The sequence below is a fragment of the Eumetopias jubatus genome, unplaced genomic scaffold, assembly GCF_037043125.1.
Source record: "Eumetopias jubatus isolate StellerSeaLion01/CBP00866 unplaced genomic scaffold, mEumJub1_p1.0 scaffold_5, whole genome shotgun sequence".
Taxonomy (NCBI): domain Eukaryota; kingdom Metazoa; phylum Chordata; class Mammalia; order Carnivora; family Otariidae; genus Eumetopias; species Eumetopias jubatus.
This window is the reverse complement of record NW_028274811.1, coordinates 75,106,589-75,120,156: the sequence shown is the minus strand read 5'-3', so window position 1 is coordinate 75,120,156 and position 13,568 is coordinate 75,106,589. Positions and strand designations below refer to the sequence as shown.

Here is a 13,568-nt window from a genome sequence, read left to right as displayed (position 1 = left end):
ATTAGGACAATCACAGAAAACTCAGGATGGCTAGATCTTTATCCCCCAGCGTTTACCCAAGGAGAAAATAGGAGGGCCTAGGTATTACTCAGTAAATATCGACTGACAGAGGAGGCCCATGTACAGCTGGGTGAAACCATTCAGTAACTACACATCGGCTGCTATTGCCAGGGAGCGGGGGGTGTCTCTTAGTTACATGACACAGAAAGAACTGACGACTGCACTGCAGTAGTGAGCCTGTCTTCTGTGTGTACTCAGTGAGAAGATATTTTCCTGCCAAAAAGTATCACCTATTGCCACTGCCAGAAGCGAGTTGGGACTTTCTGACTTTAGACTCCATAAATCCATAAAACAATGAGAGAAGAATATACTTCTTTACTGACAGGTAGATGTTTTAATGTTTCTGAATGCAATATTAAAGGTATACTTAAAATATCAACTAGTGTGATGATCTAACAAGTTAATCCAATCGAATTAGCAAGAAAATGGGGCGTGCAGGCAAGAAGAGTTGTTTATAGTTATTTCCCCACCCTCAACTATGTATTTACAAAATTTTCAGACCCGTAGTAAAGCAACAAGAAGAGCACAGTGAATACCCATATGCTAGATTCATTGGTTTGTAACACTCCTACGCCCCAGAAAATTAGTTCAAGTTCTTTACAGAGCATCTTGTTCTTCCAGAGCACCACTGTCAATACCTAATATGAACCCTAGTTGGAGCGTTTTAAACTGCTGACGCCATTTTCTCAGCAGCCCTTCTCTAAGTAAGTCTCCTGTGGAGCTATGAGAAAGAAAAAAAGGAATCCGTGCAAGGAGAAGGACTCAGAGTTTGTGATAACATGTCAACTCGCTTTTGTTTGCTTCAAAAGCAATGGGATAGAGAACAGACACCTTGTGGAATGTGTAACAAAGCCTGCGAGTTATTGAGAGGACATGAGGTGGAAAAACACTTGCCATGCTGACTGATAAGCCAAGGGACATGAAAGCAACGCAGGTGATCCTACAGACACACACGGCTGCACTGGACGTGCTGTCTGCCGCTGGCCTGACATTCTCAGCGGCACGATAGCGAACCATCCCAAATGAACACAGGATAAAAGAAAATTCAAAGCTACTCATAACTGTCAAGTAGAAACAAAAGGAGAATGAGAGGAAAAAGAGTTACATGCTTGAGATACTACTAAAAAAAAAAAAAAACTCAGTGAAGAAAAATGTCAGTGAGAGTTTACTAAAACATACAGACACAAGCAGGAAAAAAAAATGGCCCATTAAAGTACTGGAAGCAAGGGAAGCCTGACACTTGAAGGTGCTAAGGCTAGTTCCTGAGCAGTTACTCCGCTGGAGTTACAGGGTGCAATTTTACTAGTTATTTCTGGTACCAAATATTTAAGATGAAATCCCCAAGGAGTTGATTTTACATATATTTCAAATGATAACAGAGCAAAAGATTTTATTTTAAAAATAATTCTGTTTTTAGAAAATTCCCACTTTATCATTTTTATTAAGTAATCCAGGTTATGTTTTTAATATTAATAAATCATATAACAAGTGCTTCTTTATTGAAGCAAGTGCTTCAGAGAACCTGTTTTTCCATGGTTCTATTTTTTTTTTTTAAATTTAAACTCATTAAACAATAGAATCCGATCCTCTGATTTCATAAAATGAAAACGGCAAGTGGGGAGAGAAAATAAATGGATGGGTTATACAAGCTACAAACATTGGGTATGCAATAAAATGCAAGAACAGTTACACAAAATGATTTTTAAAATAAAACAGACAGGAAAGATGGTGGCACTTATATTATGTATTACATTTTGATTTATTGCTTTAATTTTACACTGATATGCCCAGGGAGTTCTTTCTTGGGTCAACTCAGCTTCTTAAAAGTGAAGTGTCAGCTTTTATTGCAAAAGGTTTACCCCACCAATCCCTCATATGTAAAAGAATGACAGACTTGCAAGTGATGAAACAGGAATATGGCTGGGATCAGATGTTAACATCAGATGTGAACGATTTGACAAAATTCAAAAGTGCCTCCAGACCCTATCCACCCCAACACCACAGCATACATCACAAAATGGGATATAGATGTATGTGTTATATAGGTATGTGCAGCCTAGATAACAAAATGACCAATATATTGTCCTGGTGACAACAATATAAAAAATTAATTAGACACCAGTCTTAATCACAAATACTATTTGAAGATTGGATCCAAGGACTCAGAAATGTCTGCCATTCCATCTCTAACTATAGTATCAGATTTTATATTTTGAGAGCTTTGATGGTACCAGAACGCCCTCTGAATTTTAGAGACAGTTTCTCCCTCTTGATGACCTAACGCTAACCTGACTTTTAACTAACAATCAAGTGTACAAAACCTCCAGCAATACAAGGGCCCGTAGGCTCACAAACACAAACTAAGCCTGCCCTTGTCCTCTACGCATCCGTCCCCTGGGCCCCAGCCTGACGTATGTTCTTAATAAATACATGCCTGCCCAGCAAACTGGAAATCATCATCTGGGATGATGACGCAGAGTTACTTGAGTGTCAAAGAAAGAAAATATTCAAAAGATCTAAATCCTTAGATTGAAATGTAGCATCTGTGTTCACAGCATAGAGACAGCCTGAGGTAAGTATCAAGTGCTTTCTGACATTAGGCTCTCAAAAGTTATTGGAGAGAGGCAGGGGGAAGAAAGGCTTCTGCCACCATGAAATTTAAATAGCTGGGCAGCTTCAAGAGCATTCTGCTAACTCTTAAAAGTATATTCACTACCAGCATGATCCTTCAATAGTAAAAAAAAGAAAAAAAAATGAGTGAAATGTACTAAAGTTATTTATTGCTACCTATACTAGGTTGAATACTGTCCCCCCAACATTCATGTCTGCTTAGAATCTGTGAATGTAAACTTATTTGGGAATAGGTTTTTGCAGATGTAATCGATTTAAGATAAGGTCATACTGAATTATGGTGGGCCCAAATCTACTGACTGGTGCATATATAAGAACAGGGAAATTTGGACACAGAAACAAAGAGAGAATGTTATGTCAAGACAGAGGCAGAAATTGTAGTGATGCATCTAGAAGCTAAGGAATGCTAAGTACTGCTGGCAACCACCCGAAGCTAGGAGAAATGCAAGAAGAGATTCTCCCTCAGAAGGAATCCATCTGCCCTGCCAACACCTTAATTTTGGCCTTCTAGCTTCCAGAACTGTGAGAGAATATGTTTCTGTTGTTTTAAGACAGTAAGTTTGTACTAACTTATTATGGCAGCCAAAGGAAACTAAATTACTACCCCAAATGGTGTTGATTTGATATAGCACTAATAACCTCCAAAGTAATCATAAAATTCAATAGTAAAAAAAATCTATGTATACAATGAAGCACACTGGTGCTGGATCAACTGGATGGCCATATCAAAAAAAAAGAATCTTTGTGTCTAACTCATACCATACACAAAAATCAATTCCAGATGGATCATAGTTCTAAATGTGTAAGGTAAAATCATAAAGTTTTCAGAAGAGAACAAAGGAGAATACCTGTGGGTTGGCAGATTTCATACACAAAAATTAAGAATTTACACTAATCAAAAAACATCATTAAGAGACTGAAAAAGCAAGCCTGAGGGGGAGAAGATACTTGCAAATGTACATGAGCAACAAAGGACTCCTATCTTGAATATATAAAGAGCTCTACAAAGCAATCAGAAAAAGGCAGAAAATCCAATAGAAAAAACGTTAAAGACCTGGGCACTTAACCAAAGTGTACCTCCAATGGTCAATAAACAAATCAAAAGGAATTCATCTTCCCTAGTCATTAGGGAAATACAAAGTTTTTTTAAAGATTTTATTTATTTATTTATTTGAGACAGAGAGCAAGAGAGTGGGGTGAGGGGCAGAGGGAAAAACAGACTCCCCACTGAGCAGGGAGCCCGATGTGGGACTCGATCCTGGGACTCCAGGATCGTGACCTGAGCAGAAGGCAGATGCTTAACCAACTGAACCACCCAGGCACCCGGGAAATACAAATTAAAGCCAAAATTGCAATATCACTATGCATCCATCTGGCTGGCTAAAAGGAAAAAGATTACTATTAATACAAAGTGTTGACAAGGATATAGAGCCAAAATAGAACTCAAATTCTCATGCACTGCTGATGGAGCACAAACTGATACACCGTTGAACAACGATTTGATAGTACAGTATTAACTATAAATATGTTATGACTCAGCAATTCCACTTCCAGACACATACCCCATAGAAATGCATACATATATGCAACAAAGATATATATAAGAATATTCATAGAAATGCTATTTGTAATAGCTCCAAACTGTAAACAACTCAAATGTCCATCTATAGTAGCTGAAGTGGCTACCAAAAGGCCAATCTCATATACTAACAGTACAAAGTCGGTGTTGGATTCTAAGTGTCTCCTAAAGAGACCAATAAGTTATTTGCATACTTCTTGGAAATGCACACAAATACTATAAAAAATTTTATTAACATTTTGGATATAAAAGAAATCTCAAATATTAAGTTGACAACTTTATTTTCAAGGGCACTAGATGTAGGTCTGTCATCTTAAACCTTAAACACATGGTCTACAAGTTTTTCAAATGGTTTTAATTTATAATCTCAGTTTTAAAAAATGATAGCAGCAAAGAAACAGCCTTGATTTTTCCAACCAAAAGGTATCCTTTGAAAGATGACATTGCTAGAATACAAATTAATTTAAAATACAGCAACATAATACAAACTGGGCTTCAGAGTGGAACTAATCTGGGTTTGAAGCTCAGCTTCGTAATTTACTATGTAACTGATGTGGAAGTTATTTAGTCCCCCCACTTATCCAATGGGGGTAGAAATATCTGTCTGGCATTGTGTGAGGATTAAACGAGATAATCTACATTAAGCACTTAAGCATGGTGTTCAGAATATAACAAGCACTGAAAATGAATGTTTCTGGTGTGTTTCACTCATTTGTTTGCTCAGTATTTACAATGGGCTGAGTCACATTCTGAAGACACTGGTTTTTATTAAGGATGGTAAGAGAGAGCCTCTGATACAGAAGAATGATAAAAATCTTAACAATTAGAAAAGACCTCAGAAATCATCTAACTTGGGGCGCCTGGGTGGCTCAGTTGGTTAAGAGACTGCCTTCGGCTCAGGTCATGATCCTGGAGTCCCGGGATCGAGTCCCGCATTGCGCTCCCTGCTCAGCGAGGAGCCTGCTTCTCCCTCTGGCCCTCCCCCCTCTCATGTACTCTCTCTCTCTCTCTCTCTCTCTCATTCTCACTCTCTCAAATAAATAAATAAATCTTAAAAAAAAAAAAGAAATCATCTAACTTCATCACACTTATGGGTGGCTCCTTTGGGGTCAGATCAGAGACCTGGGGGGAAGGGTGCTTCTCAAGCCCTATACGGCCCACCAGCTGTCCTTGCCTCCCCCCACTGTGAATAGTGTGTGATGGGAGAACTCATCACAGAAGATGTGCAGCAGCCTGGTAAGAGGCAGAAAGGAGGTTGTTTAAAAGAAAAAAAAAAAAAAAGATGTAATCCAACCTCTTCCTTTCACCAGTGAGGACACCGAAACCCTAACAGACATTCTAATTTTTGGTTCAATACTTTCTTCCTTTTTCTGAAAGCTGCCTTTTGCCTTGTCTCTGGAAAACCTGACTGGTCCCTAAAGCAAAACCTATTGTCAGAATGTGCTGACTCAGAGAGGAAGATGAAACAAAGAATTCATCTCTTCCTCCCAAGCTTTACCCTGTCAACAGTTTAAAACTGAAAGATTAGTATTTAATTTAATACTAATTAGGCAACTGGTTTTAAAAAAGGTAAAGCAGTCACCAATGCCAAGATTCCTTTAGTGCTTTGCAGAGAAATATATCCACCAGCATCACCCTCCGTAAGAGGTCACAGTAAGGACACCTAAAACAGAATATTCTCAGTACAAACATCACTGTCATTTCACAATGACCACCTGGAAGCCAATGGGGAACACCACATTGCAAAAGGACTTACTTCAAGCATTTACTATATAAAATGAACCGGGATTTGAATAGAGAAGATTTCTTTTCATGTGACCTCATTTTGATGTCAGGGTCAGAAGTCTTTAGTTTGATATTCAAACAAGACCATGTTATGCTAAGCCTTTTATCAACTCTTCCTGGTAAGCAATGTCATTATGATTCAAAGTAAAGATTTCACAACTAGGAAAACGAAGAAAAGGGACCATGGCTGGTTGCTTGTTCAGCCTATTACTCTGCTGAACAGAACTGTGAATGACAACATTAAAGGCAAGCAACAAAGACACACTGGCAGTAAGGGAGACTTACCACTACTCTTGAGGCCAGATCCATGTATCCCAGCTTTTCAAGGAGGTTATAGATGAGGCCGGTCTGGAACAGGGCTTCACTGATGGGTGCGGTACAGGTCTCATTTCCAAGGTAATCAATCAAATCAAAGGCCCTCTGAAGAGATACCTTGCCTAGGCTAAAGGGTAATAGAACAGGAAAGTCAATATGCTGAGGGAGAGGAACTCTATAGGCATGCAGAAAAACTTTATGAATAGACGGTGAGTCTTGAAGAACTAAAATTTAAGCTTAGAGTGGAATTCTGCAAAGTTAGACTAAATATTATTATCTTTGATTAAGTTCATGTGTATGACCCAAGGTTAAAGATACATTTCATGAGAAAGATACACAAGAGCTCAAATTTTATTGCTTAAGTCACCTGTAAATTGCTACTGACTCATGAAAAGTATTACACTGTCTTAAGTAGGAAAAGATGAAGAGTACTAATTTTATTTATTTATTTATTTATTTATTTATTTATTTATTATTTATATTTACCAAGTGAGGACAAGTGGCATAAAGAGGATTTGAATCAAAAAGAAAATATTCCATTATTTGTACGGGAATTTGTCAAACTTGTTACAGCAACGTCCACTGTGAATTTATGGTGAGTATATTTTAAAAATTAACCACTTAGGAGAAATCAAAACAATGATGTCTCAGATGATGTAAGGTCACTTCATAAAAAATGAACCAAAATAAGAAGGTTAAGCACAGTCAGAAAGAACACTTTTGAATATTCCATGTGTCTCTAGACCCATTAACAGCCTAAGTTGGTAATCTTACTACGCAGAGGATATCTATACACATCACTGCCGTACACGGTTTTGGGACTCTGTAATGCACGGAGTGGTTAGGAGGCAAGCTGTATAGAAGTAAGAAGGCCCCAACTCTCAGACCCATCACTCAAACCAGCGGTGGGCACTAAGCTTCATGCCTAAACTAAATGCTATTTGAAAGGAATTCTCTCATGAAATAAAGCCTGAACTCCTACCTTAATTTATTCAGCAAACATGTGTCCTACTTGTTGGTTTGGACAAGTCTTAAGATATGACTTAAATCTTGTTATTTAACTGTTCACTATGTTTGTAGTGGATGTTTCTATATAGATTATAACACCCCTGAAGGCAAGGATTATATCTTATATCTTCCCAATCATCCAAAACAAATAACACCTAACAGGCAATACATGTGCTAGTTCTTTTGAATTTCTTTTCTAAAGTGTTCTTTTCAGCAAAACATTTGTTTAAAAACAAACAAACAAACCCAAACCAAGCACACGTACCCTGCAAGTTCAAAGATGTTGTTGATGAGACTGGCTCGGTCTTTGTCACTCAGGACATAAGGATTTGCTTTCAGCTGTTTGATTAGTGCTTCCCAATCATCATCCTCATAATGTACAATATAATAGCCATTCATGTTTGTATTGACTTTGACCCACTGCACTTCCTCCGTAAGATTGATGACATCTAATACAGACCAAAAAATGAGAGAGAGGAGAGATAACAGGGGAAGAAAAAGTATTGAGTGGACGTTTTGTTTGTTTCAAAGTTAATATAGTATATTGTTACATTTAATTATTCTACTAAGAACCTAAATGTTTGCCTTCTAGTGCAGTTATTTTAATGTTAGCAAAGATCACCACTCATTCATTTAAAAAAAATTTTTTTTACTTAAATTCAATTAGCAAACATATTGTACATCATTAGTTTTTGATGTAGTATTCAACTATTCATTAGTTGCGTATAACACCCAATGCTCATCACAACACGTGCCCTCCTGAATGGATAAAGAAGATATGGTACATATATACAGAGGAATATTACTCAACCATCAGAAGGATGAATACCTACCATTTATCACTCATTCATTTAACAATTATTTATTTAATGGTGAACAAGGTAGAAATGCCCCTTCTTCCACAGATCTTACTCTAATGTAGCCAGGCAAAGAGAGTATCATCTAAATGTTATTGATGGAAAAAGAAAACATAGCATTCTATGGAAGAACACAGAAGAAATGCTTCACCACCTAGTGGAGGTTAGGAGAGATTTCTGGGAGGAAATGACATCCAAGTTGAGAGTTCAAGATATACAGGTGTTTTAAGCAGGTGATGAGGGACCCTAAGTGTTCAAGGCCCAGAGATAAAGTGTACATGTTGTCCGTGCACTGAACTGACTCCCGAGTTCATTGTGGCTGGAGGAGAGAAACAGGGAGAAAGGGTAAGGGTGTGTAGGGTGAAGCAGGGAAGATAGTGAAAGAACTATGTAAAATGTGTTCCATCTCAGCCTTTGTCTTTTATTACACCAGAGGAAGAATAAATGAAGCCATTTAGAAAAGTCACATAATTCAAAGCTAGCAAAAATAAACATTAGGGGAGGATTAAGATCTCATTAAGCACAAACAAATAACTCAGTTAAAATAATAAGAAAGTGATATGCACTTTTTGGGTCCCTACCATTACATATATAAATGCTAAAAGAATTGTTGGAAATTTATATAAAATGATTTCAATTAATAAGGAGTTATAAAATATATGACTACAAAAATATATTACTACAAAATCTGACTACAAAATATATGTAGGAATTTTTAAAATCCTTTAAATTACTATCAAGAAAAGTCCTTTAAGTAAGTTGGCAACAAAGACGCGGATTTAATATAATAGTTAAGGGTATGCCTCTAAGCATCTCCAGATTTACTATTAGAATACAGTTCCATGAGCTTACTATTTTGTTTATGGCTAATCCCTCAGTGCCCAGAACAATGTTCCTAGCAGATACTCAAAAACTCCTTGGTGAATTAATAAATGAATGAACAAAATAACTATGTCAAAGTAAATGTTTCCAAAACAAACCTAAATAAGGTTTATAGATGTTTACAAAGTAAGTTTTCATTCCAATTTTAAAGTAAGGAGTACTAAGTTTTAAAAATTATTGAAGAGGAACAGAGACAAGGAAAATAATCTAAATTCAGACAATAATAGCTTTGTAGGGTGTATTTCATGCCAAGAGTTTTCCCATACACTTTTTAATTGATGTAATATTTCACACAGTGGATAGATATGCATTTATTTTTATGCTGCTTTTTTACCCATCAGATTCTACACCAAGCCATTTTTCTACTGTCTTCATATGCAATATTTAAATATCTTCATAAATTCCACTTAAAAACCTACCACAGTTTAACCTATCTCTTATTTGGAAATATTTAGGCTGTTTTAAACTTTTCACTATCATAATAACTCTGTATGATGGTTTTTGCACATAAAATGCTTTAGGAACACATTTAAATTTGGTACCTGAAGTTGCAGTGTCTATAAACTTCAAAAGCATGAATTATTAAAATTTATCAGATTCTCTTAATACCTTAGTTACTCCAATTCTACTGAAACTACAAAGGATGTTTAATATGGAAAAGACTTACATTCTGCTCATGTCTTAACATGACATACCAGATAATCAGTCTTTTTCACTAAAAAATTCCATACTAATTTGTGTTTTATGGCTGATACAGCAGCAGATGGGAAAGATCAACTACATTAATAGGATTTATTCCTTTTCATAGAGCAGAATACGGTTCTAAGGAATTATTGTGAGGACAAAGTAGGTGCTCTAGGCTGGTGACGTTTTAAAAAACAATGACTAATGAAATTAACTTTATCATTAGCTATGGCAAAAATATCGATGTTCCCCAGGTCAGCCAACACAATTTCCTGCAGAGCTTTTATCAAGAAAGAACCTTGGGAATGAGGACTAAGGAGCTCCAAATCTCCCTTTGCCAAAAAAAGAGGCAAGAAATGGAAGTATGGCAATTCTTCCACTGGATGGATGCAGGAAAATACTGAAATACAGTGTATTTTGGCTGATAAGCAATTTGCCGTGTTGTTACCTTGGCCAAGTCCAGACGGTAAAAAGGAGGAAGGCAGCTGGGAGTGTACTTGAAATTATTACTGTCCTCTGGATGACAGAATACAAAGCAGTGCAGCCAACAGCAGAGAGAGGGGAGTTATCATTTAAAGAATCAACATTATTAGTCTCCTTCAGGTCTTCTGAATGATCCAGAATGAAAGACCTTAAAACCACAGGTATCAAAAAATAATAGTTTTGCACACAAGGGAGGTAACTACATCCTACAGCTCAAATGTGGATGAGGCTACCCTCATATGTTTTTAATTTATCTTAATCATTAGGAGATTAAGAGTTCAATTTTCACAGTTCATTGAATATTAAAAAAGAATAACTCCAATCTTGTATGGCAGAAGCCCAGATGAAGTAATTTAGTAGTGATTTTAAAAACCATTTGTCAATGAGTTATGAAAATCAACTACTGTTTTATACAGAAACATTAAAGCACAGAAACAAAAAACAAGTTCTTACAACAAAGTTGAAAAATCACCTGCACATCTTGCTCTGGAGGCCTAGAACGATATACACAGCTGAACTACATCCCCTCTTGTTCAAAAGCATTCCTTTCTCCAATACCCTTTATTCTCCTTTATTTTATTAGGGGGGAAAAGGCAAGAGCAAAGGATGGTACATGATAAATATCTTAATTATATGCCCTTCCTTATTCTTTTTTTCCAAATATGCCCTTCATTCAAAGACAATGACAGTTCTAATTTCAGATACATCCTTCTGGCACAGTGATATCATGAACGTTTCACATTCAACTTAATATAAAGATTTCCTATAGTTAAAGAGCTTAGGAGCTTAGGTGTGAGTAAGATGTGGATGAGAGAGGGGATGGGGAGGGAAAAGGGGTGAAAAGGAAGAGAAGGGGGAGGGAAACACTCGCCATTTGAGTGTAATTTCCTCAATACATAGCTTGAAAAAATGGCCCCTTTCACACCATCTATGCCTAACTATTAATCACTCAAAATTCATGTATGTGGGGGAAAGTGACAAAGATATTGATCAAATATAACTCCTATTTGATTGAACAAATGGACTAACCCAGCAACCCTGGCATTAGAACACATGGAAATATACTATAGATTTAACACATCGCCAAGAGAACACACTGTACTAAAGTCATCTGGCAAAAAATAAGCCTCTGTTGTCTCTGCTACATTTCTTTAGAGACTAGAAAAAAATTAAAATGCAATTAAAATAAGAGTGCTTCTCACCGGAGCATTAGGAACCAAGAAGACCCAATCATTGTTTTGTGAGGACAGAACATTTTCAGTGTGGACTCTCAAAACCTGAACTGCCAGGAATTAAAACGGCAGCAGCGGCAGCGGGGGGAGTGACAGTTGGGAAGAGGAAGTAACCAACGCTGCTTTCATCATCTGTTGCCTCAGTTCCAGATTCTACCAATTATATTACAATATATTTTGCATATTCCCCTTTATCAAGAATACTTTCAAAGGAAGGAAAATAGAAGTTATCACTTCATCAGGCTTTGGATGCTCTTTTCCTAAACCTTTTTACAGTGAGATCTGAAATTGAGTCACCTCATGACAAACTAAAATTTATTCATTTTAAAAAATGTCTGTGCGCCTACTAGGTGCTAAGGTCGCAAAGGTGACTCATATAGCCATGACCTCTCCCTTAAATAGGGAACACATCTAATGTGGGGACAGACATAAGTGAAACAGCACTTACAGTGTATCAAAAGAAGAAAAGTAGAGGGCGGTATGAGAACACAAAAGTAGGCACCTAACCTGTCCTGGAGGGAGGGAAGGTGGCCTGGACCCAGCAATGGGCATGCTGAGATCTGAAGAACGAAGAGCAGTAAATCGAGGGAGTGGGGAGGCAAAAGTGTTCTTCCAAGAGGGCAAACAGCATGTGTGAGGGCAGGAGAGCACGGCTGAGGTGTGTAAACGGTTTCTGTACAGCAGAAGCACAGAGGGCCAGGGAAGGGCGGAGGGAGAAAAGGCTACACCAGGAAAATAGGAGCTAGACTTTGGGATGTGGATCTTAAAAAGAGTTTTAAAAGCTCACATACAAATTGAGCTAAAAAAGTTAAGGGTAAATAAAAGCAGATTTCTTATTGTCCAATTATTTCTAACACCACCCAAAACTTATATACTATTGGGAGGTTTGGAGAATTTCCTTATCGGTCCAAAAAGGGAGATGGGATTAAGCATCCTTTCTTTAGGCAGGGGCTGTCCTTCCAAGGCCACTTAAAAGTAAGGGGTTTTGTCTTCATCAAAGAAGGCAGCCCTTCCTTGCACCTCTGCTTATGTTATATTAATCAAAGATATAACATTATCAAGTGTTCTTAGCGTTTCAAATAATGAGATTGATTTAACACTCCACTCTATTTAAACTGCAATGCAACTGGCATGCTCACATACCTCAACCAGCATTTTAAATTATGGCCACATCACAGAAAGGCAACTTAGAAATGTATATTCAATCACAAAAGATACCACAGTCTCCATTTCTGAGAAGCATTCCTATGAAGAAGTTCATATAATGACAAAACATTTAAGACCCTAAATTTTTACTGAGACTTTTTTTTTTAATAGAGACAAATGGTGAATCAAGTGTCCAACAGTAAGGAAAGATGAAATCAAATATTGTATATGTTTTTTTTTAAAAGGCAAGATATAAAAATCAACGGTATCAACTAAGTAAAAATATTTTTAAAATTATTAGAAGGAAATAATCATGAGAATAGTTGTGATGATGTGATCTGTTCTCCATTTTCTAGATTTTAAGTAATGTGGATATACTAGGTTTAAAGATTTCTTTTTTAATAATAACATGAATAACAACAGGTAACATTTATATAGCACATAACACATGCCAGACATTATTGTAGGTGCTTCACATAAATGAACTCAATCCTTACCATAACACTATAAAATATGATCACTATCTCCACTCTGAGGCTCAGAGAGTCACAGAACTACCTACAGTCATACAAGCGAACCAAACAATCTGGCTCCAAAGTCATTCCATTAACCACGAGGCTACACTCCCCTCTCAAAAATATAGGCCTGAACACCACATACAAATTCAAACAAGAAATTTTCCCTTTCCATAAACCTACAGTATCACTAATGGTTCCTGCAGGACCCAGGATCTTCATGTTTTTTCAGGATGCAAATTAAGAGGGTGCATGGTGTGGCATTCACAGTGGTATTTAACAAATGGTCAGAAACAACATTTTAATTTTGTTTTTCAAAGACTCCTATGGGTCCAACAACATATACAATCTTCACATTTTCTTATCCCCCTCTTTGCAGTCATAATTTCTT

At 36.9% G+C, this 13,568-nt stretch overlaps 1 protein-coding gene across 2 annotated transcripts in view; it reads right to left on the bottom strand.

Moving 5' to 3' along the window:
• Positions 1 to 13,568, bottom strand: part of LNPEP (leucyl and cystinyl aminopeptidase) — a 99,804-nt gene that overhangs the window by 14,355 nt on the left and 71,881 nt on the right. For both annotated transcript variants that reach the window (XM_028092031.2, XM_028092033.2), the window contains exons 12-13: positions 7,644 to 7,827; positions 6,341 to 6,497 (exon numbers count right to left, since the gene is read on the bottom strand). In XM_028092031.2, coding sequence (XP_027947832.1) covers positions 6,341 to 6,497; positions 7,644 to 7,827 — 341 coding nt within the window. The remainder of the gene's footprint in view (positions 1 to 6,340; positions 6,498 to 7,643; positions 7,828 to 13,568) is intronic.